General features: G+C 49.1%; 1 protein-coding gene across 1 annotated transcript in view; it reads left to right on the top strand.

Annotated features, from left to right (window-relative positions):
- CACNA1B (calcium voltage-gated channel subunit alpha1 B) overlaps positions 1-19,122 on the top strand; it is a gene marked incomplete at both ends in the record, with an annotated part of 300,744 nt that overhangs the window by 175,019 nt on the left and 106,603 nt on the right. Inside the window, 5 exons of the mRNA XM_084272565.1 lie at positions 3,145-3,257; positions 6,967-7,079; positions 11,574-11,705; positions 12,536-12,608; positions 15,997-16,114. Coding sequence (XP_084128691.1) covers positions 3,145-3,257; positions 6,967-7,079; positions 11,574-11,705; positions 12,536-12,608; positions 15,997-16,114 — 549 coding nt within the window. The remainder of the gene's footprint in view (positions 1-3,144; positions 3,258-6,966; positions 7,080-11,573; positions 11,706-12,535; positions 12,609-15,996; positions 16,115-19,122) is intronic.

Below are 19,122 nucleotides of genomic sequence, written 5' to 3'. Positions count from 1 at the left end.
CCAGAGTGGGATAGGAAGCAGGTGAAGGTTGTGCAATGCTTTCTGTAGGTCAGACCTACAACCTGTCCCTACAGTGTTAAGTTCTGTCTGCTGACTGAGCAGGGCCTCCAGTTTCAAAGCACTGGTTTAGTATCAGTCCTTGTGATGGAGAGACTTGACTCTGAAGTCATTCCAATAAGCACCATTGGACTTGCTGAGCTCTGCTGAGCGTGAAGCCAAAGATGGGAGTGATAACTTCCCAGCAAGGGAGGAACACTTGTCAGCACAAAAGCTGGTGCAAGCTTTCCCTCTGGGCTAAAGAATGAAATAGGTGATGGCAGCACCACAAATTCTTCCATGCTCAGAGAAGATGCATCTTTTTTATACAGGGACTTTTGCCTTCTGTTTCTTACCATTTCCAAAGTAAGTAGGGTGCAGAGTGGAAGTTTCCGTCAGCAGAAGGTGGTCAGCAGGGACAGGGAGGGGATTGTCCCTCTCTATTCTGCCCTTGTGAGGCCCCAGCTGGAGTCCTGTTTCCAGAGCTGGGGCCCCAGTACAAGAAAGATGTGGGACTGTTGGAGAGGGGTCAGAGGAGCCACAAAGATGATCAGAGGGCTGGAGCAGCTCCCCTGTGGAGAGAGGCTGAGGGAGCTGGGCTGGTTCAGCCTGGAGAAGAGAAGGCTGTGGGGGCCCCTCATTGCAGCCTCCCAGTCCCTGAAGGGAGCAGAGAAACAGGAGGGGAATCGGCTTGTTAAAGGGCAGAGACTGTCAGGACAGGGGGGATGGAGTGAAGCTGAAGGAGGGAAGGGTTAGATGAGATATTAAGGGCAAGTTCTTTCCAGAGAGAGTGGTGAGGGGCTGGAACAGGCTGCCCAGAGAGGGGGTGGGTGCCCCATCCCTGGGGGTGTTCAAGGCCAGGTTGGATGGGGCCCTGGGCAACCTTGTGTAGCTCCAGGCCTGGAGGTTGGTGGCAGGAGGTTGGAACTCTGTGATCCTTGGGGTCCCTTCCAACCCAGACCATTCTGTGATTCTCTGGAAGTTCAGGGTCTGGCCTTGAGGCTAGTTTAAGTTCTGACTTACAGGGCTGGCTATCAATAATTAAGGATTTAAATGTTCTTACTACTTCCAGTTGCAATCTTTTAAATTATGTGCAAGGAAATTGGGTACTGCTGAACACGTGTTTTAAAAATTCTGTATTTTTGGATGTACCAGCCATCTCATTTTACACCTGAGTTTGGTTCACCTGGTGTGTTTCTAGCAGCCTCTGCACTCCTGTAGCCGGATGGATTGCCACTGTAACTGTGCGTAACTCCCTTCTCTGGGATCCCTTGTGCTGGAAAAAACTGTTTGCTCCTTGAGCTGTTGTGTCTGATGTCAGAAAGGAGAGAGAAGTTGTAACATGTGCAGGTGTGAACATGCCTCTCCTAGCAAGTTCCAGGCTCAAAGGGATGTGGAGGTGTGCCATGGTTCTGTGGCCATGCCTTCCCCTGGGCACTGAGATCCAGCGGATGGAGCCTGCCTTTTGGTAGGAAAAAGGTTGAGAAACCTGCAGACCTCATACTTTGTCCTCTTATTCTTCAAACATGATTGCTTTGCCCTTGATAATCTCCTCTAATGATACTGCTCCTATTTTCAAGGAGAGAAGTAAAATTAATACCCTCCTGGTGTTTCTTCCCCTTTTGCAAATGTTGGCAGAAGTGTCCTTGTAGGCTCCTCATTGAAGTGTTCATAAAACCTTGCTCGTCGAGTTAATGCTTCCTGGATTTCAGTTAACATTATGCCCATGCTATTTCATGACTGTCTTTCATTTAAAATTTAACACCCCTTTTTATTTTTTGATAATTGAAGCTGTATTTCTCCAGCCATTTCACAGGACAAGCAGCCATGCGAGATGGACCTGGGCCAACCACACTCGCTTAAGGCGCAAGGCAGTGAATGGAGTGAAAGCCATGGAGCTTGGAACGACCCTCATTACCTCCTCTCTCTTGCCCCATGCTCCTTAGCTGAAGCCATGTATTGCAGGAGGTGTACAGAGCACCCATCATTCAGGATTATCTAGCTGAACTTTCCCTTGTTGCATCTTCTATCCATTGTCCCTTGCGTGTTTGTACACACCTTTGAGAAAAGTTTGGCACCACCTTGTCTTTGTTGTTCCTGGAGTTGAAAGAACTGAATTACAGAAGATGACTTAAGAGTAGCATCTGCGCTGCTACAGCATCCCAGAGCCTTCTGTAGTGCACCAAGTGATGAGATTAATCTCCACTCTTTGAAGCTTGACTCTCTTGCTCATCTTATCTCTAGAGGAAGAGGTTTGCCTTGTGCTACCTGGTTTGTTTTGGTAGTGTAGAGGGTTTTTTTCCCCTTTTTGTTTTTAACATTCCATTGTTTCCATTGCTTATTGGACTCCAGATCTAAACTTGCACAACTTAAAATGCCAAAGGCAATGTTTTCTGTAGCTTCAAGTCCTAAAAACTCAATCTGGAAATTGAAGGCTCCAGCTATGTTCTTTCTGCCCTTTGTTTCATCATAGGTGATACATTTTTCCCATCAAAATCTTCACAGCTTTATTTGCCTGTGATATGTGAAGCAGAAGGAAACAGAACTTGCTCTTCCATAATTATATGGTTATACAGGCATAATAAAAATAAATGTGGCTATGTGCTAACAGTAGATACAACACCTCTGAATATGAGCTCTCAGAAGCTGCCTTTCTGTTGGGAATGTGAAGGTATTTTTATCAAGAGAGGATTTTACAAAAGCTTACACCCCAAAGTGCCCGTCTCATGTAGGTGCCTGAGTCCCAAACATACTTTTGCAAAACACTAGCTTTTAATCAATTAAATTAGACCTTTAGAAACACTAAATCCAGAGTCTTCTTTTGAAAATCCTTTGCAAAGTTGAGGAGAGGATTATTTAATGCTCACACCACCCTTCCCAAGGCACGCATGAAACATCGCGTACGCGGTTCCTGAAGGCTGAATACAGCTCATGTGCATATAGAAATAATTGTGTGAAACTGTCCTCAGGGTCTTGTTTGCCATTGCAAAGGGATTTCCTTCTGGCAGGAGGCAGTCTGTGTTGCGAAAAACTACCATTGTTCCCCACATGAGGAGATCTGCCTATCAAGGTCCTGTGGACTAATGGAATCTCTTTTCCTGTTTCTAGATTTCGCAGAGTTTGTTTTCCTGGGTCTGTTCCTTACTGAGATGTCTTTGAAGATGTATGGGCTGGGGCCAAGAAATTACTTCCACTCTTCGTTCAACTGCTTTGACTTTGGGGTGAGTAGGCTTCAGCTGTGTGGACAAAGTGTGTGGCTCGTGTTGTTGGGAGGGGTTGGGTGTTTAAGAAGGACACTGAGGGTCCTTGAAGGAGTCCAGAGAAGGGCAACCAGGCTGAGGAAGGGGCTGGATGGCAAATCATATGGGGAACAGCTGAGGGAGCTGCAGGTGTTCAGCCTGGAGAAGAGGAGGCTGAGGGGAGACCCTATCACCACCTACACTGACCTGACAGGTGGGTGCAGAGAGGTGGGCGATGGTCTCTTCAGCCAGGGGACAGGAGATGGGACAAGGGGAGATGGGCTCAAGCTGCCCCAGGGCAGGGTCAGATCCAATGTGAGGGAAAAGTTCTTCCCTGAAAGAGCTGTGGGGCTGTGGCACAGGCTGCCCAGGGAGGGGCTGAGTCACCTTCCCTGGATGTGTTTAAAAAAAGGGTAGATGAGGTACTTAGGGATCTGGTTTAGCTTAGGATGGGAATGGTTGGACTTGGTGACCTTAAAGGTCTTTTCCAGCCTTGTGATTCTGTGAATATAGGAATCCATGGGAATGATGCTGCAAGCTTGTCTTCTTCAGGGAGTAGTCACTCTATAAATTAGCTGCAGCGAAGCACATTAAGCTTCCTCTGGTTATTGTCCTTTGAGAAGAACTGTGCAAGCTGGGGATTTCATTTCCTCAGCAAGCTATAGGGTGTCCACAGCATCAGCACCAGTAAACATCCTAGTTAGGAGAGATTCTCCCTCCCATTTAAACGAGGTGATTGAAGACAAAAAGCCCCACACATCTTATTGCTCACTTCCCCTTTCATCTATTTAATGGTCTTTACCTCATGACAGGGAGGCAGCGCTTTTAAGACAGGAGTGCCCAGAAGTCTAAACACATGATTAGGTGATGGAAAAGCACTAACATCCTAAAGGCTCTCCCCTAACACCTATGGCAGAGATACAGGCTCTCCCTTTCCTGCTACAGCTTTGAAGTGTGAATACTGGGCGGCTTTTGACTCCACCTAACAGAGAATGTTGCATGCAGATGTTAATTTAGTCATTAAAAGCTATTAGGCTGCAGTCTCTCCTCATAGAGGTTAACTTGGCTGCTCTTACCTTTAGTGTGGCTGAGCACTGCATCCCAGAGCAGGATTGGGATTGGTCTGTGGCGTTTCTTGAACAAACCAGATCCAAAGCTTATGATGCAGCCATGGGCAAGGGGAAAACAGTTTGGGTCACTATATGTGTCACCCAGCCCTTCTCTCCAAGATACAGCCTCTTGTTTCTCCTCTTTATCTACCAGAATGCTGGGAGTGATTCTTGTCCCCCATGGAGCAATATTCCCAGCTTCAGCTCTGCTCCTGTGAGGGAGGAGGAGGTATTCTTACTCCTAAATGCAAGACCACACGTAAAGCCAACTTCTCTTTTTGGCAGCAGCAGTAGGAAAGCTCAGAGCTAAATAGTCTTTGAGATTAAACCATCCAGCCCAAGAATTGCCTACATCCAGGAGACTGAGGTGTTGCATTAACCAAGTGTGAGGTTCTCCTCTCTGAGTGTCCATGGTATCTGGTGGAGCTCAGAGCATTGAACTGCATCGTGCTGCTCTTTCTGACCGCACATCCCAGCGCACAGGCTCTGACTGGCAGGAGAGGAAACCAGAGCACAGACAGTGTGGGATAACATTCAGCCTTGGCCCCAACTCAAGAGGTAGAGGCTCCCCTCAACTAGAGGCAGCCAACTGATGGAGAAGTTTTAACTGTACTGGTAAGATGTCCTGCAAAGGCTGGGATGAAGAGCGTGCCCACAGAATTTAAGGGGGCTGACACCCAGCTTGCCTCAAATTCAGTGTGTGCCCACAGACCCCAGCTTCTGCATGCTGAGCCAAAGATATTTGTGTGCCTAGTTAGACTTTCAGGGTGGCACTGTGTTGCTTGCATTGTCTGGTGACAGACCTTGGGTTGTTGTCCTTCCCCAATGCATCAATTAGGCTCCAAAGTGCCTGGAGGCTGCTGGTTTCCCTGGATTCTTGTATCCAGGATGCTCCTTCCACAAGAAGAGCTTGTAGCTGATGGTCAGGGACAGGTGATTCAGGAGCTTGCATCAAGCAAGAGATAAACCTCTGCTCTGTGACATGTTTTGGTGAGTGTGGCATTGACAATAAGCACTGCCAAGTGCTTCCCAGGAGGTGAAGTTGTTGATTTGTTTCTAATTCTTCCTCCTTTAGAGAATCCACTGGGATCCTACTTCTAGCTGTGTTTCTTCCTCCTCACCGACCTCCCAACCCCCAGAATTAATTCAGCTACTTCACCCCCACTGGAACATCACAGAGATCTGTAGTCAGTTTAGTTTGACAAACCATCAAGATGAAACTGTTGAAATGCAAAAAGTGAAGCAACAAATCAGAGAGACATCAGTCTTGGGAGAAACGGTCCAGCGGGTCTCATGTGAAACAGCTCCCAGGAGGGAGCTGAGACATCAGGAAAACTAATTATCAGTGTAACATGTGGAGGGTCTAAGGAAAGGTTGTTGCTGAGGGATTCCCAAGAGTCACAGACCGTGGGAGAGAAATTTTAGTTCCTTCTTTTTGTGCTGGGAGCAACTGGATGAGCAACTCTTGTATGTCTTTTCCCCTTTCCCACTACCTTTCTTGAAGCTCAGGGTACAGCATTCCTAGCAGAGCAGCTGCAAGCAGTGCTGTGTTTTTTAAGACATCCAGGTTTATGACAGGGGTTGCCAAGCTGCTCAGGGTACCCAGCACTGCTGAGGTCCTCAGGCACAGATCTGCTCGCCCTGACTTCACATTAACACTCCCTCCACAGCACAAACCAGCTGCTTGCTGGGGTCCAGTGCTAATGTGTTTATGGTGTGGTTTGCACTACTGGGGACTCCATGGGAGCTCTGAAATGCTAGGCCAGTGCAAGTAATAACAGCAACTGGCAACGAAATGCCTGTCTTCTATTAACTGTGCAGTGACCTGCCTGGATGTAACTGCCCTTTCTCGTTGTGCTCACCCATTGCTCTTTTGTCCTTTCTCTAAGAAAGGATTTCAGGGATTCCTGCATCTCTTGAGGAAAACTCTCTGCCACCCTTAAAATAAGCAAAGAGACAACCCCAAACTTAGAAAGCCACCTTGATTTGGGACAATTTTTTCAATAACAGGAGGCTGGGGGCCCAGCAGACAATTGGATGTGCATGCAGGAGGCTTTGTAGGATCTCTTAATTGCTTATTACCTTAATCACTCTCCTAAAGACTCTCATTTGCCAGAAGTTTCTGGTAGATCTTGCTCAGAGCTAATGCTTCATGGTTCTGCAGTGCTGTGCAGAGACTTACAGGGCTTCTGATGGGAAGGGAAGGACAGGGCAGTGTCTCCCTGCGGCTCTGCGGGCTGCAGACACCAACTGCATGGCATGGGAAAAGGAGGTGTTGGCATTTGCAGTTGACCCAGTGCAAAAACAAACACAGTAAGTATGGTGTCCTTCCAAAAAGGTTATTTCAAGGTAGTTTGCTTGCTGAAGAAGAAAGCAACAAGTTCCCATCTCTGAGCTCCTGTGCTTCTCTCCAGGTTCTAGGTTTTTTTAGTCCTATTGGCTAATTCATGATTTTGCTGAAGGTTTCCTGAATAAACCAGCACAGCAGAGCTCTGGTTCTTGGTGTGTCCTTGGCCTCTCTCGAAGCACCACAAAGAACTAAGCAGAGGTTTTGCCCTATGTAAAATGGATTCTTCTTGCAGGTCATTGTGGGAAGTATATTTGAAGTTATTTGGGCTGCAGTGAAACCAGGCACCTCGTTTGGCATCAGCGTGCTGAGAGCGCTTCGACTCCTGAGGATCTTCAAAGTGACAAAGTAAGCCCAGCTCCCTTTCTGCTCACATGGGACTTTTAGCACCATATGAAACCTGCCTCCCAGAGAGTAGTTGTGCTTTCTACACTTGTTAAAAGAAGGTTTAATAAACCAACCAGAACCCAGCCCCAAACTTCCCTTGCACCGGCTGGCACAAAGGGCTGGGTGGTTCTGGCATCCTGCATCTGCACTCACTCTGATGCGGCAGGAGCAGAAGAAAACTGGAGGTGTGGAATTGCCCTCTCCTTGGCTGGGGAGATTTGGGTTTCTGGCAGTTGAAAGTTTAGGAAGTCCTTGAGTCTGTGTTTGCCTCCACAAGGACTTTTAACAACCCTTTCCCCAGCCTTACGTAGGGATTTGTGTACCCTTGGGCAGAGAGCTCCTGGAGTAGTGATGGGCAGGCACGAGAGCGTCCTCCTTTGCTCTGTTTTTAAGGCTGCTTAAAATAAGAATCTCCTGAGGTTATCCTTTGTGTCCTGTGGTAAGAGAAAAAAGTGTGTGTTATTTAACTTTCTAACCCTGTCAGCTGCCTGCTGCCCTTACCCACCCCTCATCTGGTGAGTGTTCTTTAGGTATTTGGGTGCTGGAAAACTGAGCTGCCCTGGTTAGTGTCAGCCCTTCAATCCTGGTGCCTACAGCTCGGTGTTGACATGAATATGAAGTGTGTTGCTGTTGCCTGAGCTGTGCCTGGTCTGGGAACGTCTGAGGTTCTCACCCTGAGCCTGTGACGTTGAATTCTGACTCGAGTTGGGTTGCCACAGCTCCTCAGTTGCTTTCGTGCTGGTGCATTGTGTTAATGTGTGCTGGCATTAGCAAACAGCTCCTGGGCAATCTGTAAATCCATCTACAGCAATTTCTGCAGGATTTGAAAATTGGGCTGTGGAAATTGAGGACATATTTAGGTGCTCCTGCTGTTGTTTGCCACCTTTTTTCTTTTTTAAAAAAAAATTTTAACACCATTCCCCCCTCAGAGCTCCTCTCTTTCAATCACTCTTCCTTGTTCTTGGCTGGAAGCAACAAAAAGAGGAATAGCACCTCCCTCCCTCCAAAACACCCCCAACCATCTCAAATAGGTAAAGCACAGGTTATCACATTCCAGGAAACAGTCTTTTGAAGTAACCAGATACTTCTGCAGCTATTCAAACACATGGGGTTTGTTAGCTCTGTAGGGTTTGCTGATTTGTGTCTAAGCATTACATGGAGCCAAGATCCATGTGTGACCCTGTCATGTGTTGTGCTGCAGGACAAAGGGTTTGGAAACATTAAGTTCTGTCAATGTCCAGCAAAATAGATTGGTGCCTGCCCCAAATTGGCACTGTAGTCTACGTGGGCACTAACCTTATTTATGGAAAACTCCAGGGTTTGTAGGAAATCACAGCACATCAGTCCAGGAAAGACACTGAGCCCATGGAGTGTGTCCAGAGAAGGGCAGTTGAAGCTGGGGAAGGGGCTGGGACACAAGTCTGATGAGGGGTGGCTGAGGGAACTGGGACTGTTCAGCCTGGAGAAGAGGAGGCTCAGGGAGACATTCTTGCTCTTTCCAGCTCCCTGAAAGGCGGTTGTGGTGAGCTGGGGGTCAGCCTCTTCTCTCAGATAACCAGTGATAGGACTGGAGGGAATGGCTGCAAGTTGTGCCAGGGGAGGTTCAGGTTAGAGATGAGGAGACATTTCTTCTCCAAAGGAGTGGTTGGGCATCGGAACGGGTTGCCCAGGGAGGTGGTGGAGTCACCGGCCCTTGGGGTGCTCAAGGAAAGGTTGGATGAGGTACTTTGAGACATGGGTTAGTGAGTGATGTGGGTGGTAAGGGGATGGCTGGACTGGATGATCTTGGAGGTCTTTTCCAACCTCAATGGTTCTATGACATTCATAGTAATTAATTGTCAGCTGCTAATTTTATCTGGAGCTACTGAGATTCAGCCTATCTGATCCCATGCCCTGCTTTTTTAAAATCGTGGAGACTTTTGCAAATAAAAAGTTATCTTTTGCCAGTTTTGACTGTTTAGGACTTGAGCCAACATGGTGAAAGGATGAAGCCTTAGTTTTAACTTAACAAACCACATCACGGAGCAATCCAAGTGCTTTCCCCCTTCCCAGGACAGAGAGCGAAATGTTCACCCCACTGATGCTGAATCTCCCTTGACCTTACAAATGATGTGGATATTTCCCTTGACATCACAGAAACACGTTCATCATGCTGCTAGAAGCCAGTGTCCCCCCCAACACACACTGGGGGATCTCAGCTGGGTCCCCGTTATCCCAGTGCCTGAGCTGCATGGCTCATGGAGAGTGACCAAGGCGATGCACCAGGCACGGCTCACTGCCCACCCACTCTCATCACATCCTTTATTATCAAAACATCCTGACTCTCACTTATTTATTTTTTTCCCTTTTTTCATCTCTTTCACAGCAGTTTTTTTCTCCAGCTCCCTGCCTTTTTCCCCCCCCTGTATCTGTGTAACAGAGGCCAGTTGCAGTCTGCCTGCTATGAATAATCGATGGCGTTGGACCTTTTGATTCCCGTGTCCCAAATCGCTGTGACTGCAGGCAGCAGAGCGATGCTGTAGTTAAGAAGTTAAATTACAGCTGGCCTGAAAGGTGCCAGTAGGATGTACCACGAGGGGACACAGCCCAGGAGGGGTTAGAATTCATCAAGGAGATGTGTTTCCCTCTTCCTGGTGACAGAACCGAATGGGGAGCAGCAGCTGTGTTAATGCAGCTCCTCATTATGTCCTGGTACCCCAACATCAGGCAGGGTTTGGTGCTGGGCTATTCCAGGACAAGATAGAGCCTCTGTGTGTATTTTGTGTCCAGTTGTGTTAATGGAGAGTTGCAAACCCTGTGCCCATGGCAGATTTTCCCTGGATCTGTTATGTCAAGCAGGGGAGAGCTGTGTCATCAGCATCACCTTCCTCCTTCTCCAAGGTAGGCAGCTAAGCACCTTTTATTTAGGGGATAACCCTGAGTAGGTTTGGTTGCAACTATTTCAATTGAAGATATCCTCCCAAGAGACCAAAGCTTCCCCTGAAACGGCCGTTGCTGTGTTAGGGGTGTGACTTGGAGTGGGTGCAATGGGAGTGCAGAATCCTGCTTCTCCTGGGATGGACATGCCAGTATCTTCCTCCGTGCAGAGAAGCTGGAGGTGGTTCAGACCTCCCAGCTATGCCTGGGGGAAGGAAGAGGAGGAAAAACGAGGACAAAGAGAAGCAAAAAGATGGTGCTTCTGCTCTTCTGAGTCAAGTGCTGAGCTTCTCTCCCCATCAGCAGATCAGACAAATCCAGGGGCTTCCTTCTGCTGGGTACCTGCAGCAGCACTGCTGGGAGGAGCTCGGTGTGTGGGTCTGTCCCTGACACAGCAGCTGGTGGGGACACGGGGCAGGGTGACAGAATCTGCTGCAGAGCGACCTCTGCATGGCAGCTCCCAGCACTGGGCAGTGGCAATGAGAGAAGTCTCATGAGGAGAAGAACAGAAAAATTCCCCCCATGCTCTCAGACTCCAAACTTTCACCAAAGGACACAGGAAATGGCTCTAAATCACTTGGTTCCTCCTGTCAGCTCCAGCCCCATTGTTCTGCAGCCTGTCTGTCCGAGAGGAGATTGTCAAAGAGCTCCTCTACTTAATAGCTCTTTCTGCATTTTCTGATTCATTAGTTTTCCTAATATAAATGCTCCCTGCCTGTTCTCAGCAGGGCAATAAAGGCAGGAAAGAGAGCTGTTGCTGAGCATCCTCCCTGGCACGCTGTTGCTCAATGTGCCAGGAGCCTTCCCAGGGGATGGGGGAGATAAAAGCAAACTTAAACTTCGGTATCTGGCCAGATGGGACTCAGATGTCAGTCAGGATTAGGGCTGAGCCGGTCCCTCTTGCCATGTTGGAGGTAATAGCCTGGATTTGTTTTCATCCTCCAAGGCAGCTGCTTGGTCCTGGATGCTTAAACTGTGGGGCTGAACTGCCCCACACCGAGGTGTGAATGTTTGTGCTGGATATCCACAGAAAGGTTTAAACCTGGGAGGATTTGAAGTTCACTTTGGGATACTGGGGTAAATTGGGAGGACACACAGCAGAGATCCTGGTGGAAATGGGCTGTTTCTTCCAAAGGGGTCTCTGTCCCCACGTTCAGTGTCACTGATGGTATCAGTGCACCTCTAGTTTTGACACCCCTGTTGATGTCATGCTGGAGGAGAAGAGGCAGAAAGGTCAAAATTATACAGAAAAGGGGTTACCAAGAAACTAAACCCCCCACTTTGACTGCAGATGACCGCTTGGCACGGGCACATGTGTGCTGAGGTCACCATCGTGCCTTTGCCATGATACAGATCCTTCTACTCAGTGAGCTGGGTTTCCAGTCACACTGGGGAGTTTAGAGATGCAGATATTATTCTGTGATATCCCTTGCAGTTCTTTTCATTTTTATACAATTAGAAAACCACTTGCATTTGTTTCTCACTGAAGATCCTTCTCCCACTGATGTTCCCTCGGGGCTGCTCTGATTTCCAATGCAGGTACTGGAATTCCCTGAGGAATCTGGTGGTCTCCTTGCTGAACTCCATGAAGTCCATCATCAGTTTGCTCTTCCTGCTGTTCCTGTTCATCGTGGTGTTTGCTTTGCTGGGGATGCAGCTCTTTGGAGGACAGTGAGTCACACTCCAGCTGGGGGTTATCTGAGAGAATCACCTGTAGCACCGAGGGGGCTGCAGTGGTCACAGGTGTCAGTTGGGGCTGCTGGGATGTGATCTCTGGTTTATAGGAGAATAGTTTCTCTTCTGGTGTTTTTTTCTGGAGCTGAATTCTTCCTAGCTACTATAACTCAGAGCTCCTGTATAATTCTTTAGTCCCTGTGTGCACCCAGAGCTCTGAAACAGGACTGAGGCAGGCAGCACTTTTGCTGGGAGGGGAGAGGCCAACTCTTGCCCTGAGAGCCAGAGCAACAGGATGTTATTTTTTTACTTAAATATTTTTTTCTGCTGGAAAACATACTTTTTTTTTTCACCAAGAAATGCCAGTTGTGATGAAAAGAACAATCACAGTATCACCATTCAGAGTCTGGTACATTATTTGAAATGAAATCACTTAAAAAAATAAAAAAACCCCAAAATTTTTATCTTTAAAGAAAAATAAAATTCAGTGACCTACCAAGAGAGCTGTTTCAATTGGCTTTTCCACTGGAGAACAAAATCTTCTTGGAAATGGTTTGTTCTACAAAAAACATTTTGGGATTTTGATTGTTCTTTTTTAATTGTGGGTGAAAATAAATCTCAAAGCATCAGATTTTAGTCTGGGAATAAAACTGGGCTCCTGCTAGCACAGCTCTTAAACATCTTCTCAGCCTGCAGTCCCCACTGTGCTTGCCTGGGGTGTTGCTGCTGGATGGAACAGGTGTTGCTCTGACTCCCTTGCAGGGTGTTCAAGGCTGCAGGAGAGCTGCCCCTCCCTGATTGCTGTTGTTTTTCTTTCTTCTCTCTAGATTCAATTTCCAAGATGAAACACCAACCACCAATTTCGATACCTTCCCTGCTGCCATCCTCACTGTATTCCAGGTAAAGCCGCCCCTTGTTCCCCTGAGGGAGCATTAGAAAGTACATTCCTGGGCATCTCTTCTTGCTTATGGGGAAGAAAGAGATCCCCTGGCACCCTGTGGGATTTGGGATGGAAATTGTCCTTCCTTCTCATATATTTCGCTTCACTGATCAATCAAGGCATCATTAAAAACCAGTGCTGTAGAATCCAGGGAAATAAATATTGCTGGGGAATAAATATTGATAAAATAGAGATTTCTGTGCTGAGCATAAGGGCTGGGTGTTGCCAGGCTGTCATCTTCTGAGGTTGCACACTGCTGTGGCATCTCTGGGATGTGCCCTGCTGCAGAACTGTCCCGTGAGAAACCCCAGGCAGCTGGTGAGTGGTGACCTGTTTCACTTTCCCCTGTGGCTGCTGTAATTTAATGGAGAAGCCTGAGCTGGCTCCAGGCAGCAGGGAAACAACATAGGCTTTGGCACAGCAATCACTGGAGATAAGATAATGCTGGAGAAGGATTGCAATCAATGGGGCAGTGCAGAAAGAGGCACCAGCCTTGGGCAGGTTCCTGTGGTGGCAGGAAGAAGCCTCAGCTCTGGCAGATAGGATGTTTGGGTGTAAGAGCCCAGTTCTGCAGCGATTCCCTGCATGCTGGCTTTGAAATCAGCTATTTGGGGTGCATCAATAGAGAGCTGGGGATGCTACACCCTGCTCCATGGCCAGGTAACACTTGTGTGTCCCTGGAAGGGCTGCCTGGCACTTCTAGCATTGTCCTACACAGATTTCTGAAGTGGCCTTGAGCTGAGACTTGACCCCAGGTCTGAATTTTTTGGGGCTCTCAGCAAGGCTTGGCTTATAGATTTCAGTGTCACGAACCCAGCAAAGGGGAAAAAACCTCCAAAATAAAACAAACCAAAATGTTTGATGACAATTTTTAGATGGAAACAGTAAGAGTCTAGAAGAAAAGGAGCCCTGTGACCTTTGCCTAAGCAGCTTCATATGGGTCTCACTTCTCTCCAGATGTGAGGCAGCGGTACTTACCTCGCAGGATATTGCAAAGCATGGTAGATTCATACTTGCATAGTAATTTCATACTCATCAAAGAAAAGGACTTAAGGAAACTTAAAGGTATTGCCCTGGAGCCGGAGCTGAACCCGAGTCAGGCTCCAGATATGAGCATCTGGAAGTCTTGATGTGATTTCGTTCTGGGGCTGTAGCTGTCTCTGGAGAATCCTTAGCTGCAATATTTCCTTTCTGTTCCTGAGATGAGCACTGCTGCAGCCTGGGGCTGTGGGGTGAAGGAACAGAGCTACGAGTTGCAATCAGCAAAGCCATCAGCACTGCATTAACCAGTGCGGCCTTGCGGAGGCATTTTGATAACCTCTGCTCCCAGTCTGACCCCTCACCTCCCCCGAACTGCAAATACAGCCTCAGCTTCTCTTCTTTATGGGCTTTGAGTTCTCCTCTAACCTCATCTTCCATAAGCTCAGGCAAGCCTGCAGAGCTGCCTTCAGTTCAATGTCTGAATGTCCTGGCTGCCCACGCTGACCTGCCTGGCAGAGGTGATGCTGAGCTGCTGTGATTTTGTGTTTGCTGGGGCCATTCTTCAGGAAAACACCTCGTTTTCAGGACAGCCCTTTGAAATGGTGCAGTACTGTGCCTCTGCAGCTGGGCGTCTCCCATCGTTGATCATAGGATTGTAGGGGTCAGAAGGGACCTCCAGAGCTCATCAAGTCCAACCCCCTGCCAAAACAGCTCCCTAGGACAGGTCACACAGGTCAGTGTCCAGACAGATCTGGAATATCTCCAGAGAAGGAGACTCCACACTCCCTGGGTAGTCTGTCCCAGGGCTTCCTCACCCTTACCAGGTAGAAGTTCTTCCCATATTGGTGTGGAACTTCCTATGCTCTAACTTGAGGCCATTGCCCTTTGTCCTGTCCCCACAGCCCACTGAGAAGAGGTTGGCCATTTCCCTGTGTCCCACATTTCAGATCTGTGATTCTGTATGCTCTGGTTGTCCTTGTTATGCTCAGTCTATTGCTGTCATCAGCACTGACCCTGAAGCAAGACATTTCCTCTCTATCAGCAGCTGATGACTAGCCTGGAATTTGCAATTGTTTCGAGCACACTGTACGCACGTGGGACTGGATTACTACAGCACACATCATGCTTGGGGCTTTTTCCTTCTCCTTTTTCCTTCTACTAAACAAAAAGACAGTTTCCTATTGAGGAATTTGAGCTTTGCATCCCAGTGGGCTCGTTTTTAAGTGGACTGCAAGAAGCTGTCATCCAGCTCTGCCAGGGCAGGCAGATGAAGTGCTGATCTGCCTGAACGTTGCTGTGCTATGGTCATTGGTGAAGGTCAGGAATGGCAGGCAGTGCAGGCTGGTGGGAAATTAGCTTCCAGCACAGTGAGGCTTGTTTAAGTCTTAGGTGTTTTCACTTATTATGGTGAGTTTTTCTATTAGTTGTGTGTTTGCTAATTAGCCCCCGGTCAGTAGCTGGAGCCTGGCCCCAGGACAGAGCCAGGCTGTGCTCACCTCTCTACAAGGATGCAGGAGGAACAGAGTCCCCTTCGAGCTCCTCTCACCCTCACTCACATTTGGTTATTGCTCCTGCTTAGGGGGTTTTGAGGGTTTTTTGGTGATTTGTGGCCACCTGGGTGGCTGTGGTTCCTTGTGGCCTTGGAGAGCAGGAAACCTGGAGAAGAACCAGTTGTGCAGACCTTGCCATGGATGGGATGCCTGGTGCTTGGAGTAACGTTTGTCATGTAGCAGCTCCAGCAAAGTTGTCTGCAGCCCTGAGGAGTTGGAGGAGGAGTGGAAGGAGGTTGGTGGAGGGGTTTCTCCTCCTGTAGCGCAGCCACTCAGTGTGTTCAGAGTTGGGGCAAAGCTGGGCAAACCCCTTCTGTGTGAAGTTAAGGACAGGAGTCAGTGTTGTTAGAGGTCCTGCTTGGAATACCAGGCTTAGAGATCAGAGCTTTCTTAGGACTGTGGGAAATGCTGTGTGTGGAGATGCTGAAACCTGTGATCTCTGTGTGACTTAATGCAGAGGGGGGAGAAATTTTGCTGGGGGTGAAGTGTTAGAACTTGTTTTTTCCTGCCTCTGCCTGCACAAGAGCCTGTGGTTGGGGTGGACAGTGAGCATGTAACCTGGAGGGGACAGGAACTGTCCTCACTCCTTCACCAGGTCCTTGCTCCTCCTCCTCAGCCAGAGGAGAAAGCTGCATCAGCCTGGGGTGAGACCACCCAGGGCTGGGGCTTGGATGTCCAACGCTGCAGTCTGCCACGCTGATGTGCTCATCCATGAGCAGCCCTGGGGTGGCACCCAGCTGCCTAGCTCCCCCAGAGCCTGGACTTTGTCCTTCCTTAAGTCACCCTTCCTTCTTCTCTCCCAAATGTGGCCGTGCAGATCCTGACGGGGGAAGACTGGAACGCGGTGATGTACCACGGGATAGAGTCGCAGGGCGGCGTCCGCTCCGGGATGTTCTCCTCCATTTACTTCATCGTCCTGACCTTGTTTGGTAACTGTATCCTTACACGTTGCCTTGGTTGGTGGCCCAGGGTGCTGTGAGCCTAGAAACAGCTGGTTTTGTAGAAATTCTCATATGCTTTGTTTTTACACCAGATCACTGCTATAATTTTGCTTCTTGCAGCACCCAGGGTAAGAGGTGCAGGTAAGTTGTTTGTTCTGATGGCAGCATGAGCATAGGCTTAATTGGTTTTAACTTTATGTTTTACCTGAAGAATGGCTGTTATGACTTAATTGATGTTGTGGGAAAAATCACAGAACTCCAGCCTAGTTTGGGGGGGCAGGGCTCTCAGACTCCCCCCCAGTGCCACCCCTGCCATGGGCATGGACACCCTCCTCCAGCCCAGGGTGCCCCAAGCCCCATCCAACCTGGCCTTGAACCCTGCCAGGGATCCTGGGTCAGCCCCAGCTTCTCTGGCACACCCTGTGCTGGGGCCTCCCCACCCTGTCCAGGAAGGATTTCTGCCTCCCAACCCCTCTCCAGCTGCCCTCCTGCAGCTGAAGGCAGTTCCCCTGGGCCTGGCCCTCCCTGCCCTGGGCACCAGCCCCTCTCCAACTCTCCTGGAGCCCTTCGAGGGACGGGAAGAGGCTCGGAGCTCTCCCCAGAAGCAGCCTTCTCTTCTCCTGGCTGAGCCAGCCCAGCTCTCAGCCTGGTTCCAGAGCAGAGGGGCTCAAGCCCTCAGACCATCTCCATGGGCTCTTTGTGACTTGCTGCAAATGATTTGAAGCCAAGTCAGAGCAGGACCTCTGTGCCCTGAATATCTTCACAGGTAGTTTGCTCTAGCTCAGGAGAAGGAAGAGTTGAAAATGGTTTAGTGTGTAGATCAGGCTCCAGTCTCTTGGTGCCTTTGTCTCCACAGCAGCTTCGCCAGCAGTGCTATTCCACATGCTTGAAATTGCCTTGTGTCCACATAACGCTGGAAACTGAAGTCTAGATCTTGGGGTTTGGGCTCTGGGAGTATTCAGTCATGTTCCAACACCCGATGTGTGAAGTCGCTGAAGATGTTTTGTTCTGCTTAGTTGTGAAAATCTCTTGAGAACAATAAGGAACTGGGAGCTTGTGTTCCCAACAATGTCTACAGCACTCTGAGGTGTGTTATGTCCCCAGAGAGGTCTCAGGAGGGAAGAACATAGCAGTCACGTGGAGGTGGGACTTGGAAAGGGAGAGGCTGTATTTTATATGGGCGTGAGCAAAGGGATTCTCTGACGTGATGGCTGGGTGTGATTAGAAGAGCAGTTGTGATGGCTCTGGCCCTATTCAGGATGCTGCAGTTGATGGTGCAGAGCATTGGGCACATTAACGAGGTACAAAGTCATTGGTGTGAGACAGGGCATCCCTAAAATGGAAACTTAAAAACTGCTGCAGATGTGAGGCAGCCTGGCTGGCCTGTTTGTTCTGTAAAACGGGGATAACAATGTCAGGCTCTGCTAGAGAGCTCTCCAGAGGGTTCCCCAGCAGCGTGCACCTCCTCACTAGTTACAGTCCCAGTGTTTGTCTTTCTGAGGAGTCCAGCTTGGGCTGGCAACATCAGCTGGGTGTCTGGGAGAAAGGGGAAGGGCATGTGGGGGCAGCACTCGTGCTAATGATTTGAAGCTGTGATAGAGAGACCCCTCCAACTGAGGCTGGGATGAGAAGAGGTGGGAGTCAGCGCCCGTGGGCTTCATGGCAGGGCTCAGACCCTTTGCTTTGTCTGAGATCTCCCCGTTCGCGCAAGGAACCAAGACGAGGAAGGGAGGGAGGAGCAGGGGATGTGTGAGCTGTGCTTGTCACCCCGTGTGTCTCAGGGTTTGTCCCATCCACGTGTGCAGCCGTGAAGGGCTGGCTCGGCAGCGGTGCTCAGGCACCCACCTCGGGGCAGGCAACCCGCTCCCTTCAGGAAACACAAGGATTTGGAAAACTGGGTCAGTGGAGAGCTGGGAGGGAGGGAGATCTCAAATCCTCAGAGCTTGGCATTTGAAAATGAGATTAAGCTATAATCAGGCTTGACAAGCAGGGCTGAGAGACAGACTTTTAACCTCGGAGCAGCTAAGATCCAGCATTCTTAAGGAACAGGATATAAATTCACTTCTTTCACCTTTAACTCAAAGAGGGGGCTTCTCCCTTGTCCTTTTGGTTTTTATTAAAGGGAAAAGAGCAGGGGGTGTTGAAGAGGAGGGAACAAGAACCAGGTTCACTATGGCCACTGCCATGAATTTGGTACGTGCCTCTTCTTGTCCTGGCAGAGCAGTGAGTCGAAACCTTACCCAGATGCCGTCCCGGCAGAGTCGTGTTCCCTTCTGTGGTCCCACTGCCAAGCAGAGCTGGGAGGTGACTTTGCTGGGTGCTTCCCTGGGACCATCCCTGGTGCCTCTTGTCCCCTCTGCCCACAGCCGCATGCTGGCAGCACCAGTAGTGCAGATAGAATGCTCCCTGGGGCATGTCTGCCTCCAAAGAGGGGGCGGCAGGTGGGATTCCTCAGCTCTCCCCAGGTCCTACTGACAGGGATGAGTTCCCTGCATGTGGGTTTCTGTGAGCACAGAGTGCAGTCACAACACTCATCATCCCTTTTACGTGTCCTAGAAGACTTCTTTCACCAGCTTCTGGTGATCAGAGTTACAACTCTGAAGGAAATCTGTTTGTTCCTATGAAGATTTTTGTACTTGTTGTGGAATTACAGGTTCAGCCCTGGATTGTCTCTGTAGAAACTTGGTCTGAGAGCATCATCTGCTTTCCCAGAGAGTTGGTAGGAGCCCTTCTGAATCACACATGGACCTATTTGCCTTCACACTCCATTATGGGGTGGGGACATCCAAGGCTGGAGTGTGTGGTGGAGGATGAGGGGTAAAATCTTTTCCTTGTCTGTTTACCATGGGAATTGCACTGATACATCAAACAGTGTTTGGGTCAGGTTGGTGCAACCCCTGCTTTTCACTAGCTGCTGTGTTGATGCTGAGAGCAAACTTTATCTCTGGGGGAAAGCTGAACTGTGTGACTTGCCAGGACTGGAGTTATCGTTGGCTGTCAGA

Source organism: Gallinula chloropus, assembly GCF_964237585.1.
Source record: "Gallinula chloropus genome assembly, chromosome: 18".
In the NCBI taxonomy this organism is placed as follows: domain Eukaryota; kingdom Metazoa; phylum Chordata; class Aves; order Gruiformes; family Rallidae; genus Gallinula; species Gallinula chloropus.
This window is presented reverse-complemented; position numbering and strand designations above follow the sequence as displayed.